The sequence below is a fragment of the Panthera tigris genome, chromosome C1 (assembly GCF_018350195.1).
Source record: "Panthera tigris isolate Pti1 chromosome C1, P.tigris_Pti1_mat1.1, whole genome shotgun sequence".
Lineage (NCBI taxonomy): Eukaryota > Metazoa > Chordata > Mammalia > Carnivora > Felidae > Panthera > Panthera tigris.
This window is the reverse complement of record NC_056667.1, coordinates 77,355,280-77,380,105: the sequence shown is the minus strand read 5'-3', so window position 1 is coordinate 77,380,105 and position 24,826 is coordinate 77,355,280. Positions and strand designations below refer to the sequence as shown.

Here is a 24,826-nt window from a genome sequence, read left to right as displayed (position 1 = left end):
TATCTTTCTATAATAACACTGAATGTAAATGGATTAAATGCGCCAACCAAAAGACACAGGGTATCAGAATGGATAAAAAAACAAGACCCATCTATCTGCTGTCTACAAGAGACTCATTTTAGATCTGAGGACACCTTTAGATTGAGAGTGAGGGGATGGAGAACTATTTATCATGCTACTGGAAGCCAAAAGAAAGCTGGAGTAGCCATACTTATATCAGACAAACTAGACTTTAAATGAAAGGCTGTAACAAGAGATGAAGAAGGGCATTATATAATAATTACAGGGTCTATCCATCAGGAAGAGCTAACAATTATAAATGTCTATGCGCCAAATACCGGAGCCCCCAAATATATAAAACAATTACTCATAAACATAAGCAACCTTATTGATAAGAATGTGGTAATTGCAGGGGACTTTAACACTCCACTTACAGAAATGGATAGATCATCTAGACACATGGTCAATAAAGAAACAAGGGCCCTGAATGATACATTGGATCAGATGGACTTGACAGATATATTTAGAACTCTGCATCCCAAAGCAACAGAATATACTTTCTTCTCGAGTGCACATGGAACATTCTCCCAGATAGATCATATACTGGGTCACAAAACAGCCCTTCATAAGTTTACAAGAATTGAAATTATACCATGCATACTTTCAGACCACAATGCTATGAAGCTTGAAATCAACCACAAAAAAAAGTCTGGAAAACCTCCAAAAGCGTGGAGGTTAAAGAACACCCTACTAAAGAATGAGTGGGTCAACCAGGCAATTAGAGAAGAAATTAAAAAATATATGGAAACAAACGAAAATGAAAATACAACAATCCAAACGCTTTGGGACACAGCGAAGGCAGTCCTGAGAGGCAAATACATAGCAATCCAGGCCTATCTCAAGAAACAAGAAAAATCCCAAATACAAAATCTAACAGCACACCTAAAGGAAATAGAAGCAGAACAGCAAAGGCAGCCTAAACCCAGCAGAAGAAGAGAAATAATAAAGATCAGAGCAGAAATAAACAATATAGAATCTAAAAAAACTGTAGAGCAGATCAACGAAACCAAGAGTTGGTTTTTTGAAAAAATAAACAAAATGGACAAACCTCTAGCCAGGCTTCTCAAAAAGAAAAGGGAGATGACCCAAATAGATAAAATCATGAATGAAAATGGAATTATTACAACCAATCCCTCAGAGATACAAACAATTATCAGGGAATACTATGAAAAATTATATGCCAACAAATTGGACAACTTGGAAGAAATGGACAAATTCCTAAACACCCACACTCTTCCAAAACTCAATCAGGAGGAAATAGAAAGCTTGAACAGACCCATAACCAGCGAAGAAATTGAATCGGTTATCAAAAATCTCCCAACAAATAAGAGTAGAGGACCAGATGGCTTCCCAGGGGAGTTCTACCAGACGTTTAAAGCAGAGATAATACCTATCCTTCTCAAGCTATTCCAAGAAATAGAAAGGGAAGGAAAACTTCCAGACTCATTCTATGAAGCCAGTATTACTTTGATCCCTAAACCAGACAGAGACCCAGTAAAAAAAGAGAACTACAGGCCAATATCTCTGATGAATATGGATGTAAAAATTCTCAATAAAATACTAGCAAATCGAATTCAACAGCATATAAAAAGAATTATTCACCATGATCAAGTGGGATTCATTCCTGGGATGCAGGGCTGGTTCAACATTCGCAAATCAATCAACGTGATACATCACATTAATAAAAGAAAAGATAAGAACCATATGATCCTGTCAATCGATGCAGAAAAGGCATTTGACAAAATTCAGAACCCTTTCTTAATAAAAACCCTGGAGAAAGTCGGGATAGAAGGAACATACTTAAAGATCATAAAAGCCATTTATGAAAAGCCCACAGCTAACATCATCCTCAATGGGGAAAACCTGAGAGCTTTTTCCCTGAGATCAGGAACACGACAGGGATGCCCACTCTCACCGCTGTTGTTTAATATAGTGTTGGAAGTTCTAGCATCAGCAATCAGACAACAAAAGGAAATCAAAGGCATCAAAATTGGCAAAGATGAAGTCAAGCTTTCGCTTTTTGCAGATGACATGATATTATACATGGAAAATCTGATAGACTCCACCAAAAGTCTGCTAGAACTGATACATGAATTCAGCAAAGTTGCAGGATACAAAATCAATGTACAGAAATCAGTTGCATTCTTATACACTAACAATGAAGCAACAGAAAGGCAAATAAAGAAACTGATCCCATTCACAATTGCACCAAGAAGCATAAAATACCTAGGAATAAATCTAACCAAAGATGCAAAAGATCTGTATGCTGAAAACTATAGAAAGCTTATGAAGGTAACTGAAGAAGATATAAAGAAATGGAAAGACATTCCCTGCTCATGGATTGGAAGAATAAATATTGTCAAAATGTCAATACAACCCAAAGCTATCTACACATTCAATGCAATCCCAATCAAAATTGCACCAGCATTCTTCTCGAAACTAGAACAAGCAATCCTAAAATTCATATGGAACCACAAAAGGCCCCGCATAGCCAAAGTAATTTTGAAGAAGAAGGCCAAAGCAGGAGGCATCACAATCCCAGACTTTAGCCTCTACTACAAAGCTGTCATCATCAAGACAGCATGGTATTGGCATAAAAACAGACACATAGACCAATGGAATAGAATAGAAACCCCAGAACTAGACCCACAAACGTATGGCCAACTCATCTTTGACAAAGCAGGAAAGAACATCCAATGGAAAAAAGACAGTCTCTTTAACAAATGGTGCTGGGAGAACTGGACAGCAACATGCAGAAGGTTGAAACTAGACCACTTTCTCACACCATTCACAAAAATAAAGTCAAAATGGATAAAGGACCTGAATGTGAGACAGGAAACCATCAAAACCCTAGAGGAGAAAGCAGGAAAAGACCTCTCTGACCTCAGCCGTAGCAATCTCTTATTCGACACATCCCCAAAGGCAAGGGAATTAAAGGCAGGAATGAATTACTGGGACCTTATGAAGATAAAAAGCTTCTGCACAGCAAAGGAAACAACCAACAGAACTAGAAGGCAACCAACGGAATGGGAAAAGATATTTGCAAATGACATATCGGACAAAGGGCTGGTATGCAAAGTCTATGGGGAGCTCACCAAACTCCACACCCGAAAAACAAATAACCCAGTGAAGAAATGGGCAGAAAACATGAATAGACACTTCTCTAAAGAAGACATCCGGATGGCCAACAGGCACATGAAAAGATGTTCAACGTCGCTCCTTATCAGGGAAATACAAATCAAAACCACACTCAGATATCACCTCACGCCAGTCAGAGTGGCCAAAATGAACAAATCAGGAGACTATAGATGCTGGAGAGGATGTGGAGAAACGGGAACCCTCTTGCACTGTTGGTGGGAATGCAAATTGGTGCAGCCGCTCTGGAAAGCGGTGTGGAGGTTCCTCAGAAAATTAAAAATAGACCTACCCTATGACCCAGCAATAGCACTGCTAGGAATTTACCCAAGGTATACAGGAGTACTGATGCGTAGGGGCACTTGTACCCCAATGTTTATAGCAGCACTCTCAACAATAGCCAAATTATGGAAAGAGCCTAAATGTCCATCAACTGATGAATGGATAAAGAAATTGTGGTTTATATACACAATGGAATACTACGTGGCAATGAGAAAGAATGAAATCTGGCCTTTTGTAGCAACGTGGATGGAACTGGAGAGTGTGATGCTAAGTGAAATGAGCCATACAGAGAAAGACAGATACCATATGGTTTCACTCTTATGTGGATCCTGAGAAACTTAACAGAAACCCAAGGGGAGGGGAATGAAAAAAAAAAAAAGAGGTTAGAGTGGGAGAGAGCCAAAGCATAAGAGACTGTTAAAAACTGAGAACAAACTGAGGGTTGATGGGGGGTGGGAGGGAGGGGAGGGTGGGGGATGGGTATTGAGGAGGGCACCTTTTGGGATGAGCACTGGGTGTTGTATGGAAACCAATTTGACAATAAATTTCATATATTGGAAAAAAAAAAAGGCACAGAAAGGTCCTGCGCTTGGCACATTCAAGAAGCAGAAAGAACATCAGTGTGGATGGTGTAGTGAATGAGGAGAAGGAGGTGGCATGAGATGAATCAGAGAGCAAAGCAGAAGTCCAGTCAAGGAGGGCCAGAGGATATGGACTTTAAGTGCTTTGGGAAGACAATGAATCTTTAAACTGGAGAGTAGTGTAATCATACATATCAAGTGTGCATACTTGTTTCTTTTGCACTGTTTTTTTAAAATTTTCTTTGCTATAGAGGTAATTTTTTCTTATTTCTAATTTTGTAACTATATTTAATAACATGGTTGGAAATTTTAGAACTATAATTCTCAGGTAAGTGGAGCATCGTTATGTTATACTTTTTGTAAAATCATCATTGAACAAAATTTATTCAGCCCTGCATTAAGAGATATCACTATAATTAAGCAGAAAATATAGGCATATTTCTTGAAGACTTTGTATTAACCTGACTAGGGTTGAACTTATTATTGATAAAACAGTTCCAGAAATATTCCAAGAATATTCTTCCTGAAATGACCAATTACAACTTGTCCATACAGCAACATCACAATAACATTTATTCAAGGGTCCCGATCAATGGCTTAAGCAGGTAGCACAACTTCTGCTACCTAATGCAACTAAGGACAGTCTAGTGCATCTCAGTTTGATATTTGAAGCCTAAGCATCCATCTTGTCACCTCAACAGACATAGGACAATTGGGTATATCCAAAAATCAACTCCTACATTTATATTGTACAATATTTCAGTAGTCATGTTCCCTTTTCCCTTTTATGTAGTCATGTTTCCAACCTAGATATATGTTGTTCTGAGTTTTTTGTTCCCTAGTGGGCTGCTGAGGGTAACAGCAGCACCTGAAGCTCCTGAAGCAGTACCTGAAAACTTGACAAGGGTAAACAGGACAAGATTATAATTTTTTCCAAAACTAAATAAAAATGTGCCTAGTAATGGTTCACAGGTCTTTGAACACTCTGAAGATTTTAAGAGTTCCCTTTATAGCAGAGGTTCTCAAAGTATAGTCCATGTGGACCTCTGGGAATCCCCAAGATTCATTACACTACTCAGACATTATTAGCTTTTCTCATCTGGTTGAGATTTGTGCTCATGGTACCAAAGCAATGGTAGATAAAGCCATTGCTGCCTGAGCACAAACCAAGACAGTGACACTGAACAATACGAGTAGTCATTATATTCTTCACCACCACACATTTGCAGCAAACAAATACAGAAATACATAAACTTAGGTGCCATTTTCACTTAGGAATGTTCTAGATAAAATAGCAAAAACCACTAATTTTAAATTTCAACTTTTGTGTACACAGCTTTCGGGTACCAAGATGAAACACAAAGAACACATAAAGCAGTTCTGTTGAACACCCAGATACAATGGTTGTCTCGAGGGATAGCATTTCTGCAGTTCTTTGCGTTGATTAGTTGAATTAGCTGCATTTTTTATGGAATACCATTTTTACATGAATGGATGACTAACAAATTATCATCAGTCAGACTTCAGTATCTGACAGTCTCTTGAAAATGAATGAAGTGAGCCTGTCACTTGAAGGAAAACAATCAACAGTATTTGTTGCCAATGACCAAATTCAAGCTTTCAAATGAAAATTAGAAGTTTGGAAGCATTTATTTGCTACTTTGAGCATGACAGCTTTGCAATACTCAATGACTTTTTGATGAAATTGGGGTGATATTAATGAATGTGGGTTCTTTGGTATAATATTACAAAATACGTCAACTTATGGAAGATCTGCATAACTCAATGAACCAATATCGTCCACTGCATGATGATGCAAAATCATGCATGGGTAAAAAAATCCATTCAAAGTGCTAAAGAGACTAATGGATTTTAATGTAACAGTACGAAAATCTCATTAATGTGACATTGGATTCTACATTGTTACTAACCTTTAAGAAATCACCAATTTTTGGGTTTGGTGTAGTATTAAAGAAGAAAATCCACAGTTATCTGAAAAGGCTATCAAAATACTCGTCCCTTTTCCAATTACAAATCTGTGAGGCCAGATTTCTTCATATACTTCAATTAAAACAACATATTGCAACAGATTGAATGTAGAAGCAGATGTGAGAATCCAGCTGTCTTCTATTAAGCCAAAAATTAAAGAGGTTTGCAAAAATGTAAAGCAATGACATTCTTCTCACTAAAATTGTGTTTTGGAAGATGTAGTTAGTTTTCATTAAAATGTTATTTATGTTAACAGTTACTGAATTTATTATTTTTTAATGAGTTAATAAAGAATTTTAAATTTTTTCCCATTTTTAATTTCTAATATAGTAAATATTTATATATGTAACCCATATAAACACAAACTAAATGGGTCTTTAATAATTTTTAACAGTATAAAGGAGTCCTGAAACCAAAAATTTGAGAACTGCAGCTTTAAAGAATGCTGTCATTCCTGATAGCCCAAGCAGTCAGGCAAGAGGAGAATTTACGTCTAGGTTGTCAAGATTCATTACTGTCAAAATAGTGTCACTGCATTTTTCCCTTTATCCCTCTCCAAGTTAGCAGTAAAATGTCCTTCAAAAAATTAAAATAAAATTATGCTAGCAAATATGAAGCTACAATTTATCAGGCTCTTGAAGAATATTTAAAGCCAAGGTATCTGACATTGTCATGTGCTAATACCATATTTTAGTCATTTAATGAAAAAAATACTGATATTCAAATTTTGCTGTTTTTAATCCAAAGTGTCAGTGACAATAGTGAATTGTCACATTAACAAAGATGTTTTAATGAAAATTTAAACTCACCTGTAAATACATTTGGATGAGGGAAGTTAATAACAATAAGCTTCATCACCATTTCGGGAAAACAGATGGCAATTAGCCAAGCAATCATTCCCCCCCAGTCGTGGCCAATAAGAACACATTTGCTATATCCTGTAACGGAGAAAAAAATGTTGACATCTTTGAAAAGAAATAGGTGGATGCATTATTACCTCATGTAAAATGGGTACACTTCTGAAAATAATCTTCCCATAACCCGACTGTAATTAGGCACTTAGTGCAGATACTGAGTTTGGTGTTTCCAAAACCTGTATGTACGAACCACCTAAGTAACTTTTTAGAAAATTTAGGTGTCCAACCTCCATTCTAGACCTACAGATTTAGAATCTCTCCCAGGAATCTATATGAAAAAAAAATCAGAAACAGCTAGCCCAGCTCTTGTCCCACGAAACTGAGTTTGGGAAACCATGGTAAAGATTACACATAATTCGGTCATAAGCAAGATTATGTCATTGATTTGCCTAGAAAATTGCATGAAGATGAATTTAGGCCAACTCTGAATCATCACAAAAGATGAATGAAATATGGCTGTCAGAAATCAATGTCTTTGAGTCTATTTTATTGTAATCAGACTAAATGACAACACTGCATTGACACCCCCAGACCTCATTCATTTTTTTTTTCTTCTTAGAATATTGGCCTGACCTATGCTCTCATTAGATTACTGTAGAAAGAGCTTTAATTTGATTTAATGGCTTTCTCACTATATTGGCTCCATTAACATACCATGGTAGCAGCTGGATTTTAGTCAAAAGAGGTGTAGCAGATTCAATTATTGTTAAAAAGTATTTACTCCTCCCCTCTCCCCACTGCCATAAAAGGAGTATACCTTATGACCCCTTTGATATGAGACTTAGCCGTGTGATTTGCTGTGGTATGGTGGGCATATGACTTGACTTTGGGCTCAGCCATATGATTTGCTTTGACCAATAAGCTGCAAGCAGAAACTTGAAATATGCTTCCGCAGCTGGGCTCATCCTTTTGCCATTTCTGCCATTGCCAGGAGAAGAGAAAGAGCTACCACCAGGTAGCTACTCCCCTTTAGCTTGGGCTCCAGTCTAACTCAGAGGGAGAAGCCAGTCCCAGCAAGACCTGTAACTTGAGGCAAAGACCCAGGGGTCCAGCCTACACTTGACTTGTATATCCATAAGAATATGAATAAATGCCTACGGCTATATGCCACTGCGTTTGGGATGTTTGTTACACAGTAATACTGTGGCACTAGCTAATCAATACAAGAAAGACAGTGCAAGTGCTTCTGTATCTTATAACATTTTTAAATGAGTAGTTAGATGTGGGTTCTGAAGAAATAAATTTTCTGAGTACAAGTATCAAATTTCTAATAATTAGTTCTGAAAATAATAAATTGCATACATTAGATCTATTTTTAAAAACAAATTTTAAAGTTATTCTTGGCTGGTGGACTGAATAGTCATTCCATATTGAAATAATAGTATTATTTTCATTTTCCTCTATAAATATTTTCAGCTGTACACTCGAAACCATGGTGACAGGATCCAGACAACAGCTCAGGTAAATGGAAAAGGCTTCCTCCCAAGAAATGAGGTTACCAATTCAGTTTGTTGACTGTTAGTCCCTTAAAAAGGATTAATACTGTGTTTTTTTTTAACTGACCTACCTAAAGAGTCTAAAATATCCTTTACATCTGTAATTAGACAGTCCAATTTATAATTCTCTCGATGAACGGGAGCATCTGTTTCTCCATAGCCTCTCAGATCAAGTGCTACAACTCGATATTCACTTTTAAATTCCCTTAGTTGGTGACGCCAAGAATACCTGCAGGAAATAAGAAACATTAAGAATACCGCAGTAACTAATCCAAAGAGTTACATTACAGCTTTTCTAAGTGGACAACTGTAAGAAACTTTTTATATTAAGAAAGGTTATGTAGGGGCACCTGGGTGGCTCAGTTGGTTAAGCGTCTGACTTGGGCTCAGGTCATGATCTCATGATTCATGAGTTTGAACCCCTGAATCGGGCTCTGTGCGGACACCTCAGAGCTTGGAGCCTGTTTCAGACTCTGTGTCTCCCTCTTCTGCCCTTCCTCCCTGCTCATTCTCTCTCTCAAGAATAAACATTAAAAAAAATAAAAGAAAGGTTATATAGCTGTGTGTGAGCCAGAGGAAGGGACATGTTTGAGAAGGGCACATTGCTGTTTTTTATTAAAATTTATTGTTTTTTGTTTTTTTTTTTTTTACCAGATCCAGTGGGATATAACAAAGGGCCAATATTTATAGAAACTACAAAATATCTGATATTAAAACCAATATACTTCTTTTTAAAAAAAATTAATGTTTATTTTTGAGAGAGAGAGAGAGAGAGTGCAAGTGGAGGAGGGGCAGAGAGAGGGAGATACAGAATTGAAGCAGGCTCCAGGATGCCAGCGGTCAGCACAGAGACAGACACGGGGCTCGAACTCACGGACTGCAAGATCATAACCTGAGCTGAAGTCAGACGCTTAACTGACTGAGTCACCCAGGTGCCCCTAAAACCAATATACTTCCATATGTACTCAAGAAATCAATTTCTAAGCTTTTCTTAAATAATGCTGACAACTATCAGGGAATCTGTACTTACAAATGCTTCTGTATTGCAGGACCATGTAATTCATTAAAAAAAAAACATTTATGAGATGAAGATATATTTCCCTAAAAAGTAGATTTTATTCACTTTACTCCACTGTAAATATGGATCCACATTTTAGTAATCATAATTTACTTATAGATGAAAAAGTCTGAAGATTTTTAAAAAAGATTATCACTAAAAGAATCCAATAGAACAGCTGCTTGAGATAAACCTTTGTTTGCTAAAACCAAACTCTTCTGTGGAGAAGATCCTGAATGAGTACAAACAAGTGTGATATTAAAAACATTTAACAGGGGCACCTGGGTGGCTCAGTCAGTTAAGCATTTGACTCTTGGTTTCGGCTCAAGTCATGATCTCACGGTTTGTGGAATCGAGCCCTGCGACAGACTCTATGCTGAGAGCAGGGAGCCTGCTTGGGATTCATTCTCTCTCTCTCTCTCTCTCTCTCTCTCTCTCTCTCTCTCTCTATCTCTCTCTCTCTCTCTCTCTCTCTGCCCCTCCCCTGGCTGTGTGCATGAGCACTGTCTCTCTTTCTCAAAATAAATAAACTTTAAGGACAAAACAAAACAAAAAAACCATTTAACAGCCAAAATGGCACCGGCACTGACCAATTAGAATGGCCAGAGTGCTCTTGCCAGGTCCTGGAGGCCTCTGCAGGGCCAGGTAACCCCCCTTTGCTTGGTCATGGAACTGCATTATTGAACGAAATATAGAGATCTGTGAGATTTTCTTTTCTTTTCTTTCTTTTGTTTTCTTTTGTTCTTTCTTTCTTTCCCTTCCTTTCTCTTTCTTTCTTTCTTTCTTTCTTTCTTTCTTTCTTTCTTTCTTTCTTTTCTCTCTCTCTCTCTCTCTCTCTTTCTTTCAGATTTTATTTTTGTGTAATCTCCATACCCAATGTGGGGCTCATACTTACGACCCTGAGATTCAAGAGTTGCATGCTCTACCAACTGAGCCAGCCAAGGCACCCTGGTCAGTGAGATTTTCTTCAAATAAGCAAAATCATTTGAATAACAAACAGATAAAAAAAAAAAAAGACATGAATTTTTCAAAGTGACTCACATGTTGTGGAATTTCAAATATGCATTTAAAAAATGGATCTGCATGCATATCTGTTCATGGAAAGAGTGTAGAATTATCTGACACAAGCCAACTGCGAGAAAAGATTTTTGGAGTGCAATAGGCAAGTGTATACAGGGATCTGAGATTATAAACTAATAGTGAGAGAGACTTCAATGTCAAGGGACACAAAGCAGTAAGATCAATGAAACAAATTATGTATTTTACATCAACAGGTCATCAGGAAGAGTGTCAGACATGGATACAGAATCTATGATCTGTTATTAGAATATCTATCATTTGTGAAAATCTACAAAAGCATTACCAATTAAGACAGATTTGAAAATGTTAAAATAATAAAAAGTGTGTTTCTTAGTGAGGTCATAGCAATGCTATTAATTGTGTCTCTGGGCTGTAACAAATAAAGCAGTTTGTTTCCTTAAAGATACTCATTTGTCAACACATATGATATTATTTTTCTCATTAGCCTTACTTAAAATTTTCAATTGATTTTTTTTTATGTCTTTGTAACTGAGGCCCAACTCTTCCCTCTTTAGGGATTATCTCATTCCCAATCAATAAAGTTCTGCAGATTTAACCTTTTAAATATTTATTTAATCACTTTTCCCATCCATCCCTACTATCATTACCTTAATTCAGGCTTCCATTAATGCAGCAACCTATCGATTGATCTACCTGTATTTCATTCCCCTTAGCTCTATCTTCTACAAAACCAGAGGGAGGTTGTAAAAACAAACTCTGCCATGTAATTTCCCTATTTAACATCTTTTCTTGAATCCCTATTACATGTATATATCAGACATACTGTGGGTTTGGTTCCAGACCACTACAATAAAGCAAAATATCACAATAAAGTAAGTTAAATGAATTTTTGGTTTCCCAGTGCATATAAAAGTTATGTTTACATTGTAGTCTGTTAAGTGTGCAATAGAGTTATGCCTAAGAAACAATGTATATACCTTAATTTAAAAAGTATTGTTTGTGGGTCACCTGGGTGGCTCAGTCAGTTTAGCATCTGACTTCGACTCTGGTCATGATCTCATGGTTTGTGGGATCAAGCCCCGCGTTGGGCTCTGCACTGACAGCTTGGAGCCTGCTGGGGATTCCCCCCACTTCTCTGTCTCTCTCTCTCCTTCTCTCTCTGCCCCTCCCCTTCTCTCTGTCTCTATTAAAAATAAATAAACATTAAAAAAAGAATAAAAGCAAGAATTGCTTGTATATAACTGTTGAATCACTATATTGTACACCTGGAACTAACACAGTGTGTTAACTACACTGGAATTAAAATTAAAAGTGTTATTAAAATTAAACAAAAAGAAAAAGAAAAAGAAAAAATACGTTATTGCTAAAAATGTGCTACCCATCATCTCAATTTTCAGTGAGTTGTAATCTTTTTGCTGGAGGGTCTTACCTCAATATTGATGGCTGCTGACTTATCAGGGTGGTGGTTGCTGAAGGCTGGGGTGGCTGTGGCAATTTCTTACAAGAAGACAGCAGTGACGTTTGACATATCAGTTGACTCTTCACAAATGATTACTCTGTAGCATGGGATGCTGTTTGATAGCATTTTATACACAGTAGAACTTCTTTCCAAATTGGAGTCAGTCTTCTCAAACCCTGCCTGCTTTATCAACTAAGTTGATGTGATATTCTAAATCCTCTATTGTCATTTCAACAATCTTCACAGCATCTTCACCAGGAGTAGATTCCATCTCAAGAAACCACTGCCTATGCTCATCCATAAGAAGAAATTTCTCATCCATGAAAGTTTTATCATGAGATTTCAGCCATTCAGTCACATGTTCAGGCTCCACTTCCCATTCTAGTTCTCTTGCTGTTTCCACCACACCTGTTACTTCCTCCATTGAAGTCCTGAGCCCCTCCAAGTGATCCATGAGGGTGGGAATCAATTTCTTCCACTCCTGCTCATGTTGACATTTTGACCTCTTCCCATGAATCATGAATGTTTTTAATGGCATCTAGAATGGGACTATTCCAGAAGGTTTTCAATGCGCTTTGCCCAGACCCATCAGAGGAATCACTATCTATGGCAACTATAGCCATATGAAATGTATTTCTTAAATAATAAGACTTCAAAGTCTAAGTAACTTCCTGATCCATGGGAAGCACAATGGATATTGTGTTAGCAGGCATACAAACAACATTAATCTGGTTGTACATCTCCATCAGAACTCCTGGGTGACTCCTGGTGCATTGTCAATGAGTAGTAATATTTTGAAAGAAATCCTTTTTTTCTGAGCAATAGGTCTCAACAGTGGGTTTAAAATATTCAGTAAACTGTGTTGTAAACAGATGTGCTGTTATCCAGACTTTGTTGTTCCATTTACAGAAAACAGAGTGGATTTACAATTCTTAAGGGTCATAGGATTTTCAGAATCATCAATGGGCATTGGTTTAAACTTCTTAAGTCACCAGCTATATTAGAAACAAGAGAGTCAGCCTATCCTTTGAAGCTTTGAAGCCAGGCATTGACTTTTCTCTCTAGCTAAGAAAGTCCTAGATGACATCTTCTACCAATAGAAGGCTACCTGTCTGCATAGAAAACCTATTGTTTATTGTAGCCACATTCATGAATTATCTGAGCTGAATCTTCTCAATAACTTGCTGCAGCTTCTACATCAGCACTTGCTACTTTACCTTGAACTTTTCTGTTACGGAAATGACTTCTTTCCTTAAACCTCATGAACCAAACTCTGCTAGCTTCAAACTTTTCTTCTGCAGCTTCCTCACCTCTCTCATTCTTCAAGGAATTGAAGAGAATTGGGGCCTTGCTTTGAATTAGGCTTTGAATGAAGGGAATGCTGTGGCTGGTTTGATCTTCCATCCAGACCACTACAACTTTCTCCGTACCGAAAACAAGGCTGTTTTGCTTTCTTATCATTTGTGTGCTCACTGGAGTAGCACTTTTAATTTCAAGAACTTTTTCATAGTATTCACAGCTTGGCTAACTGGCACAAGAGGCCTACCTTTTGGCCTATTTTGGCTCATGACATGCCTTCCTCACTAAGCTTAATCATTTCTGGCTTTTGATTTAAAGTGAGAGATGTGCCACTGTTCCCTTCGCTTGAACACTTAGAGGCCTTTGTAGGGTTGTTAATTGGCCTCATTTCAATATTGTTGTGTCTCAGGAAAGAGAGACCCAAGGAGAGGGAGGAAGATGGGGGAGTGGCTTACTGGTAAAGTAGCCAGAACACATACCACATGTATCAAGTTCACCATCTCATGTGGGTGTGGTTTGTAGCTCTTCCAAGACAATCACAGTAGTAACATCAGAAGTCACTGATCACCGAACACCATAACAAATATGATTATAACAATGAAAAAGTTTGAAATATTGCAAGAATTACCAAAATGTGATACAGAGACACAAAGTGAGAAAATGCTTTTGGAAAAGTGACTCTAACAGACTTGCACGACACAGGGTTGCCACAAACCTTCAATTTGTAAAAACCATGGTAGCTGTGAAGCACTATAAAACAAGGTATACCCATACTCATAACATGCAGCCCAAGCTCGTCATTTCGGCAGACAAAAACCTGTAAGGTTTGACTACTGCCCAATCTTCCAGCCTGGTTACTTTATAGTCTTTGTCGTTCGCTAGCTAACAAAAAGAGCTCGCATTTATATCATTCTTACTACATGCCAGGCACAATTCTAAGTGTTTCACATACAGTGATGTTGATCTTCAAAGCGAAACTATGAAGTAGGTATTACCACGTTAGAGCTAAAGAAACAAAAACACAGAGAGGTTAACTGTGTTCCCAAAGGTCACAGAATTAGCAAATAGCAGAGCCAGGATTCAAACCCTGGTAGTCTGGCCTGAGTCCACGGTACACTGCCCTTACTGGTAAGGCACTTGCAGTGAATAAACGCGGTGTTGCGTTTTGCTTTTGACTTTGTTCACCTGATTTCCTTTGTCTGAAACATCATCCTTCTCCACCATTCCCCTCCTCCTCACAATCCTTGCTCTTCCCCTTCACTGAACTCCTTACGCTGAGCATGTCCACTTCCCGGAGACTTCCCAGGCCCCCCACCTTTACAGGCGGGTAGGGTGCCCCTTCACACTATCCCACTTGTACATACACTTTTCAGCATACTGGGCCTGTGTGTTATAATGAACCGGGGGTGTCTGGTGCTTCCACACAATTGGGAGCTCCCTCAGCTCTCAGAATATTTAGTGTAGGCACTCAGTAAAGATGTGTTGAATAAGTGAAACAACTAACGAATGAAAGCCCCGACAGTGCTAGAAATACCAGTTGTTCAATAAAGCTTGAACCGTGAGACAATGACAACTAAAGTTCCCAAGCTCCTGCTGGGAAATTTCTATTCAGTGTCCATGAAAATGTGCATTGTTTGAATAAGTATCTGTGTCTTCATTTAGAATTCATTTAATTAGTTGGGGCACCTGGGTGGCTCAGTCAGTTGAGCATCTGACTTTGGCTCAAGTCATGATCTCAAAGTTCGTGGGTTCAAGCCCCTCATTGGGCTTTGAGCTGACAGTGCCAAACCTGCTTCAGATTCTCTCTCTCTCTCTGCCCCTCCCCTGCTCACACACTCTCTCAAAAATAAACATTAAAAAAAAGAATTTTTTTAAATATTTATTTTTGAGAAAGAGAACACAAGCGGGGGCCGGGGGGGCGGGGGTGGTGTGTGCGGGACAGAGGATCCAAAACAGGCTCCACGCTGACAGCAGAAAGCCTGATGCGGGGCTCGAACTCATGAACCATGAGACCACTGTTGAACACTTAACTGACTAAGCCACCCAGACACCCCCCAAAATTTATTTAATTAGAGATTTCAAGGCAGAAATCTGACTCAAAGTAATGTGTAGAATACTGCAATATTTTGCATTTAAAATTTCATTAGAGATTTTGCAAACATAATACCTGTGTATTTCATTCTCTTAATAATTTAAACTGTCTTACAAATAAATTCACCTATTGCTGTTATCCATGAGCAGAACCAAACAATGTCTTAAACATTTCTAAGAAATAGGGCATCTGGTGGGCCACCTGTGTGGCTCAGTCAGTTAAGCCTCTGACTCTTGGTTTCGGCTCAGGTCATGATCTCACAGTTCATGAGTTCAAGCCCCACATCCCGGTCTGTGCTGACAGCGTGGAGCCTGCTTGGGATTCTCTATTTCTCTCTCTCTGCCCCTCTCCTGCTCGCTCTCTCTCTTTTTCTCTCTCTCAAAATAAATAAATACACTTATTTAAAAAAAAGAAATAGGGCAGCTGCTATCTTAATAAATGGCAAGTTAAAAAAAAAAGTTATCTTCCCAGAATTCATAAATAAAGCATATTTGATTCACACTTTAAACTGAAAAAGAAATCACCCCAGTGATAGACTGATGGCATTTCATTCATATGATATAAAACAAAAACGACCCCCGACACAGAAATGAAACATACTACAAAATCAGTAACTCCTAAAAATATTACAAATAAAGCTAGCTATTTTCATCCACATTTTTTTTCTAGGGCCTTTAGGTTATAGCAGAAGACACTTTTGAAAAGGCAACCTCTTTCCTAGTGATTACTCTTGACATAAGAGGGCTCCTGGTTTACCAGGCTAGTCACATTCAGATGTAAAATATCCTTTTCCCCTTCACAACAGAAAAAAGGCCACAGTCATCAGCCTCTGCTCAGCTGTGTGTACGAAGAGCCCTCCCTTGCCTCAGCACTTGAGTAATGACGAATGTATTCCATACAGCTGGTGATGAAGACAAATCAAAGAAACTGCCTGCATCAGCTCCAAATATTTTTAAAAGCAATGCAAATTGAGGTGGAGAGAGAGTGGGAGAAAAACCATCTTCTGACAATTTTATTTTGGGATAATTTAGCTAAAAGTCTCATAGATGTATCTGTTTGATGTTTCCTTCAGCTTTTAAGAAAGAACACCCAGAATTTTTATTGTTTCCATGTAACATCTGATATTAAATGTCACCAATTCTTAATAGCTATTCTTAGATAATAATGATAAATACAGATAATATATTGCATTTGTATAGTGCTTTTCTGTTTAAAATCATTCTGACACACATTGCCAATTTAGGATTATTTTGTTTTCACAGTATCAAATATTCTGATCTACTCGATCTACAGATAAGCTTATAATTTTATGTGTATTTAGGCAAAACTTTATTAATAGAGGAATAATATTTACACTTATTTTAAAAATTATTTTAAGTTTATTTATTTTAAGAAAGTGAGAGAGGAAGAGCAAGTTGGGGAGGGACAGAGAAAGAGGGAGAGAGAGAATCCCAAGCAGGATCTACGCTGTCAGCACAGAGCCCGATGTGGGGCTCAAACCCAGAACTGGAAATCAGACACCTCGGTTTGACTACATCATACCCTAAACCAAGACCTCTATGTTGAGTCTTACTTTGTCTTTCCTTCCAATCAAATTACCACTATTACCTATTAGGAATCTAGTCAATTCCATTCAGTACTCCATTCAGAAAAAAGGCAGATTCAGAGTTTAGGACAAAGCTGTTTTGATTAAGCCACTTCAAGTCTCTCTCTCTTGGCGTTCCCTTCTCTTTTTCCCAAAGCCCCTTCTCTGGCATTTCATCTTTTTTTTTTTTTTTAAGTTTATTTATTTGAGAGAGACAGAGACAGTGCTAGTCAGGGAGGGGCAGGAAGAGAGAGAGAAAATCCCAAGCAAGCTCCAAGCTGCCAAGTGGGGGATCATGACCTGAGCTGAGATCAAGAGTTGGACACTTAACCAATTGAGCCACCCACGCATCCCTATTTACACTTATAAAGGAAATTTACATTGGCTTGAAATGTCAAAGTTTTTTGTTTTGCTGTTTTGGGCTTTTAAAGAAGATAGAGACATGGGGTGTCTGGGTGGCTCAGTCAGTTAAGTGTCCAGCTCTTGGTTTTGTCTCAGGTCATGATCACACGGTTTTGTGGGTTTGAGCCCTGCATCAGACTCTGCACTGGCAGCTTGGAGCTTGCTTGGGATTTTCACTCTCTCTTCCTGCCCCTCCCTGACTAGCACTGTCTCTGTCTTTCTCAAATAAATAAACTTAAAAAAAAAAAAAAAAGATGAAAATGCCAGAGAAGGGGCTTTGGGAAAAAGAGAAGGGAACGCCAAGAGAGAGAGACTTGAAGTGGCTTAATCAAAACAGCTTTGTCCTAAACTCTGAATCTGCCTTTTTTCTGAATGGAGTACTGAATGGAATTGACTAGATTCCTAATAGGTAATAGTGGTAATTTGATTGGAAGGAAAGACAAAGTAAGACTCAACATAGAGGTCTTGGTTTAGGGTATGATGTAGTCAAACTGAGGTGTCTGATTTCCAGCAATGTCCTTGTAGTTGCTTTAGGACTTTCCCTGAACAAATGGGTAGCTTTCAGATTAACAGCTGGGCAAAGCTCAATAAATTCAATATGCTCTATTTGAGTCACCAAGTTATCAGGAGTTCATTGTTGTTGTTTTTAAATCTCCTGGAGTAACACATCCAAGACTTGACTTTACTGGTGCAAATGGGACTGGTGTCCAGGGGCCAGTGCCAGGCCTCTTCTAGGCTGTCCCACTCACTGAAGATTAGAGGACATGTACAAGAACCACCAGGCATTTCTCTTTTGCAAAAGAACTCTTATCAAGAGTAAATAATGGGATAATGCTCTGAAATATGTACAAAAAAGTATCATTCTTAAAATATGACAGAATGCATCTACTGTCCTAAATTGAAAGCGTATCACTGCTATTTGCTATTTAGCCCATCCCCCCCCACCCCTCCAGCAACCCTCATTTCTCTGTATTTAAGAGTCTGTGCTAATTGCTCTTTGAAACAATTACCAAATGGTTCAAGAGGCTGTAGGTTTATTTTTATTTTATGTAGGAATAGTTGACTGTTCCACATGTAAGAAGTAAAGTTCCAGGAGAATAAAGAACATGGACACTTACTGAGGTTGGTGTGGGGTGAAGAGAGAGAATAGCTTTTAAATCTTTCTCTCTAAAAAGTTAAATATCAACCCCTACCCCAACAGATCATGAATTTTATTTAGAATGATGATCCAAAATGTTAAGGTGAGGTGTTCTAACATTGTTAGCTAACTTTTTAACACCCTCTTGAATGTTTCTATAAAGTGTGAAATTTGAAAGATGAAAACCAGTGTATATTATCAGATAATTATCATTCCTATATACCAAGAACAAGCAGTAGAGGTTAGCTCTGAAGTTCAAAAACAAGGTGTGCCTTAGGTTTAAATGAGATGATCTACACAAAACACTTAGAAGAGTGCCTGGCACACAATAAATGGTCAGTAAATGTTAACTGTCATCATCATCATCATCATCATCATCGCCAGAATCAGAAAATTATCTTTTTACAGGTCTGGGACAATGGCCTGTCCCCAAATTTCTTCATTACTATCACTTTTATTTAAAAATTAAATCCAAGTTAGTTAATATATAGTGTAATAATGATTTCAGAAGTAGAATTTAGTGATTCATCACTTACTTATAACACCCAATGCTCATCCCAACATGTGCCCTACTCAATGCCCATCACCTATTTAGCCCATCCTCCCCCACACCCCTCCAGCAACCCTCAGTTCTCTGTATTTAAGAGTCTGTTATGGTTTGTCTCCCTCTCTTTTTTTAATCTTATTTTCCCTTCCCTTCCTTTATGTTCATCTGTTGTGGTTCTGAAATTCCATGTATTAGTGAAATCATGATATTCATCTTTCCCTGACTTATTTCACTTAGCATAATACACTCTAGCTCCATCCACATCATTGCCAATGGCAAGATTTCATTCGTTTTGATCGCCAAGTAATATTCCATTATTTTACTATCACTCTTAAACCTAGAATTCCACTATCACATATTCTTCACCTCCTTTAAAATTTTAAAGATTTTGAAAAAAAAATATTAAAAAAAAAAAGGGATGGCACCTGGGTGGCTCAGTTGGTTAAGCATCTGGCTTTGGCTTAGGTCATGATCTTGTTGGTTCACGAGTTTGAGCCCCACATTGGGCTCTGTGCTCACAGCTCAGAGCCTGGAGCCTGTTCCATATTCTGTGTCTCCCTCTCTCTCTGCCCCTCCCCCACTCACACTCTGTCTCTGTCTCTCAAAAATAAATAAACATTAAAAAATATATTAAGGATTTTGTATCATCCAAAGTCCTGATTGAAAATGCAGCTAGCTCTCAAAGAGGTATGATCTCAAAGCACTTTAGTTAATACTTTATCAGTAAAAGGGACTTTATTAATAAATGCATGGAGGACATTAGTGCTGGCACATAGATCTCCACATTGAGCGAATGGGAATGAAGGAAGAAAAGGAAACATTTACAGAATATTCTCTGGGGCTATGTAAAAGGCCTTCTGCATATTTTGCCTTTCTTTATCTTCACAACAGCTCTGCTAGATTATTGCAGATGATGGTGCAGGATCCTGCAGCAAGTAAGTGATTAAGCCAGAATTCACCGCCCATGTTACTTTATGCAGATTTGACTAAGGCTTCAGACTTACATCTTACTGTGAGCCAATCATATCAAGCACTCCACTAAACGAGTCCACATACATATGCTTAAATTGCACTGGGTTGTTTACCACCTAATTAAGTTGTCTCCAGATGGAAGAACAGATAAAAGTTTAACATGAAAACGACTTATGTTTATTCATGTAGGCAAATCCAAGGGGAGGAAAATCTTTGTGAAGGGAATATCTCAGAAAAAGACATCTATAGCCTTTTTGCTCTGGAAAAATGATGAGGTAAATGGGGTCTTGCCATCCCCCATTCTTTTCTTCAATGCCTAATACTTCCTAGTGTGCTGGCATTCTCAATGTATTTATTAATAAACTCTCTTTGACTGATAAAATGTTAACTGAAGTGTATTAGGGCCAGACCTCTTTCAGAACCACGTACATTTTTAATCAGGACTTTGGATAACACAAAGTCTTTAAAACTGCGAAGGAGGTGCAGAATATGTAATGGTGAAATTCTAGGTGTTAAGAGTGATAATAAGGGAGAAATTTGGGGACAGGGCATTGTCCCAGACCTTTAAAAAGATACCATATATTCTGCCTTTCTGTCAGCTCAGAGAATATGATGATTTTTCATCCATTTTTTTATGGTTTGTGAACTGTCTCAAAATCATAGCTCTGTGTTATCAAAAATCCAGTTTTCTTTTACCACCATATGTAGCATTGGTTAAAAAGATATTTATTTTTGTAAATTTTTAAAAATGTTTTTATTTATTTTTGAGAGAGAGAAAGAGACTGAGCGTGAGTGGGGGAGGGGCAGAGAGAGAGAGAGAGAGAGGGAGACACAGAATCCAAAGCAGGCTCCAGGCTCTGAGCTGTCAGCAGGCTCTAACTCATGAACCACGAGATCATGACCTGAACCAAAGTCAGACACCCAACCGACTGAGCCACCCAGGCGCCCCCACAGGAAGATATTCATTAAAAAAAAAAAAAAAAGTTTATTTATTTATTTGTGAGAGAGAGAAAGAAGAGGACAGAGAGAGAGAGAGGGAGAGAGAGAGAGAATCTGAAGCCGACTCCACACTGTCAATGCAGAGCCTGATACAGGGCTGAAACCTACAAACTGTGAGATCAGGACCTGAGCTGAAACCAAGAGTCAGACGCTTAAGCGACTGAGCCACCCAGGCATCCCAAGATATCCATTTTTTAAAAGTTTAATCATAGGTTGTTTTCATCTGTACTCAGGTTCAAAGGAGAACAGAATATTTTCTCCTAGGTAACTAACAACTATGTATTTTTGGTTATAGGTTTTTTCCTAATGTGAAATATTCAGGTCTTTCATTTGTCCTGCATTCATATGAGCCTTTTGCTATGTGCTGGGAAATAGTTCATTCTCAATTTCCATGAGCCCTCTCCTCTCTCTCCACCTTCCTCTTACCCCAGGCTTCACCCAAAGCTTCCAGATAAACAGGCACTCTATGCCTTTGGTTTCTTCCAAATCTCCTTTTCCTACCCAATGTTGTATTTTGCTGGCAGCAAATACTATAAAAACTGTTTTGTAGCTAGTTCAGAAATTTGAAACACTAAACCATACTTCTTTTAGTTCTCAAAAAAAAAAAAAAAAAAAAAAGGCTAGCACCATGCACGTTCCTTTAGAATACAAGGAAAACCATAGGGAAGGATAACTGGGTAAGTGGGCATAGAGTAAGGTCCATGAAAAGTCATAACAAGACAATGACACTGTGATAAGACAAGTCCTTAATGCACATGAAAAAGCTGGTTGGCAAGTTTACCAGAATTCTGGAAATCCATGAAGCAGCAGCATAAGTGGTTTGCCTCTTTCACCAGTAGCAACATAATGAAATCTTAACCCCGAATCCTGCAGTAGAAAATAGAGGGCATGGAATTTTAGTGATATCTTGTGTTGATTGTCAAAGTAAGTGCATTTAGTATTTCCATTTCATTAAAGAAAAAACTTGCATTATTTTTAATATCAAGAAATAAAATAAATATTATTGAATTTCAAAAAGGAAAAAAGTCCCATGATTTATTAATAGGGCAAATTAGATTTACTTTTCTAAACATTGCTCTTTGTAGTACCTTCCCTCTTCCCGTCTTGTTCTCCTTACAAGGTCAATTTGTATGTTATAAGCTTCTGGAACAGTGTCACAATTTGTGACTTTCATCTTACTGATGTGTCACATTCCATCTCATTCAAATTCTGCAGGACATGTAAATAATTCTGATCTGAATTTATATTCCTGCCGTGTTTACCTCCTAGTCATGTACTTTTCTCAGCTTGCCCGTCAAGAGCTGTGCCATCAGTTATATAATTCACACCTCCTTTCCTTATTTTTAGTTCTCTCCTTCCCACATTATTATTTTAAGTTGAGAGTTGTATGTACCGTTCCCTTTGCCTCCTGCTCCTCATGTCATGTCAATGTATTTCTAACAGCAGGATGCTCTGAGTGCTCAAGACTTTTCTCTGCATGCGGGAGACAAAACTGCCCAAGGAAAAGCATAGGGGTGAGACAGGAATACAGCAAATATAAGGCAAGCTGAAAAGAGGAAAATGGAGAAAAAAGCAAGAAAAGAAAACAAAAACTCAGAAAGAAGTGAAGGAAGAAACCAAGAACCAAAAGCTGAGCCCAGAGACTGGGTGTTATATCAGGTAACCCAAGCAAAGGGGTTTTCAGATGTGAAGAAATCTTAAAAGGTCAATTAATTCAACCCCATCATTTTGACAGGTTAGGAAACCGAAGTTCAAAGATGTGAACATGGGTCATAAAGGTGGTTGGGAGCAGGGCTGTGAGCAGAACCCTATTTTCTTCTACCTTGCAGGACAATGTTCTTTTCCACTCCATGGTTCTGCCTCTGGGGCAACTCTTTAGGGTGGCCAGAGTCAGGTGAAAAGCATTATGAGGAATTCCAGATGATTCTTTCTCACTGCTTTTCTTCCTCAGATAACAAACCTGACTTTACCCTCAATTGCAAAATGCCTTTCTAGAAGTTCAGTAACTTCTGTTATTGGTGATGAATCTTGGCCACTTGATTGGATTTAGTGAACAAATACTTTATTGCACTTACCATGTACTAGGCGCTGTTCTAAGTTTTTGTTTATTTGTTGTCTTTTAAAGTTTTTTCCTCCCATATATTAATTCCTTTTATTCTCATATCAACCCCAGGCTGAATAAGGGTAAGAAAAATGTGCCCGTGGTCTTTTGAACTCTAGCTGCTGGACACTCTAGCTCCTATTAGGAATCCTCCACTTGGTGACATAAATATCCCCTCATGTGAAGCTAGTTTTGAAAGTCTTGTGAGTCAGACTGCAGGGTGCATCATGAAAAGCTGTATCTCTTCACCACCTGGAGCCTCAGGAAATGGAATATCCATGGGCTGCCAGGAGGCTTGGGACAAGCATGAACAGTTCCAGTCTGAATGCATGGTTGACATTTGCTTTTTATTCCACTCCTTTGGTCTCTGACTTCATAAGTCTGCTTTCTTGCCCACAAACATATACCATTTGTTTATTGTTTCACACTGGTTAGGTCATCTGCGAACGCTCCATTCCGCTACTCTGAATAAAAGTCCTATTTCCAATGACTTACTCTATTTACTCTTTCAATCTCTAAAATTTGGACAAAGACAGCCTCATGAGACAGTAGGGTGCCTAGGAACAATCCCCTACAGCTGATCTGAGTTCTAAAGGGCAAAAAGGTGACACGAGACAGCTTTCCCTTACAGGGAGCAGAATTATTCTGGGTTGCTGTGGTGGAGCAGGAGGGGACAGTAATATATATAGGACCCTGATGAGAGACCCTCCACATAACCTATTCTCAGTTCCTCTCTCTCCCTCTCACTCCCTCCCCCCCCCAACCTCACACACACTCACACACACACACACACACACACACACACACACACACACGCACGCGCGCGCGCGCGCCCGACCCCAGTCCCGCCACACCTCGCCCCGCTTGCTTCCCCTTGGTATCTTCCCTGTCTCCGCCGCGCGCTCTGGCGAGACCCAGGAACCCTAAGGGACGCTGGGCGTCATGGAAGGAGCAGCCCCGCGCGCTCTGCTCTCGCGGCGGTCACGTTCCCTCCCGATACCGCCGGGCCGCGCCGGCCTTCACCTTGATCCGCACGTAGCAGTGGGTACCCAAAGAGGGGTCGTTCAAACACGCGGGAGGGTGTTCCCGGGCGACCCTCCGGAAGGTCTGAGCGGGTCCCTTGCCGATGCTCCACAAAAGTTTGAGCAGGTAGATGGAGGCGCAGAGCCCGCAGTAGCAGTAGACCAGGGACCAGAAGAGCAGGGACCGGATCGTGACCGTCAGGCGGAGCAGGCAGTCCCGCAGCCTCGCCATCGGGTGGGGCCGGCGGCGGGGCCCGCTGCCCTTCCGAGGCGCAGGAGCGGCGGCGCTCACTCGGGCTGCGGAGCGAGACAGCCGGCGCGGCGGCGCGCCTCCCTGCGGGACCCCGTGGTGGCTGCGCTCGGCCGGCGTCCCGTGGCCCGGCCGCGGGCTTCCGCGCTCACTGTGCGCGCTCGGGGCCGCTGCGCCCTGCTCGGGAGCACCGCGGGGCAGACCCCCTGCCCTGCGGGTTCCGCCCGGGACTGGGCGAGGGCAGAGCCCGGCCTTCCTCCGCAGAGTGAGACCCCGGTTCGAAATTGCCAAACTGTGGGGAACAAGAAGGTGAGACTTTCCCAAATCATCCTCCGCTCTTACTTTGACCCGTGTTCAAGTCCTCCCATTGCCTGCTTAACTGCTGGCATTTCGTTAGGCCTT

General features: G+C 39.4%; 1 protein-coding gene across 1 annotated transcript in view; it reads right to left on the bottom strand.

Moving 5' to 3' along the window:
• EPHX4 (epoxide hydrolase 4) overlaps positions 1-24,406 on the bottom strand; it is a 46,651-nt gene extending 22,245 nt beyond the window's left edge. The window contains exons 1-4 of the mRNA XM_007073402.3: positions 24,176-24,406; positions 21,833-21,918; positions 8,532-8,689; positions 6,857-6,985 (exon numbers count right to left, since the gene is read on the bottom strand). Of these exons, the coding sequence (XP_007073464.1) occupies positions 6,857-6,985; positions 8,532-8,689; positions 21,833-21,918; positions 24,176-24,406 (604 nt within the window). The remainder of the gene's footprint in view (positions 1-6,856; positions 6,986-8,531; positions 8,690-21,832; positions 21,919-24,175) is intronic.
• Positions 24,407-24,826: the final 420 nt, after the last annotated feature.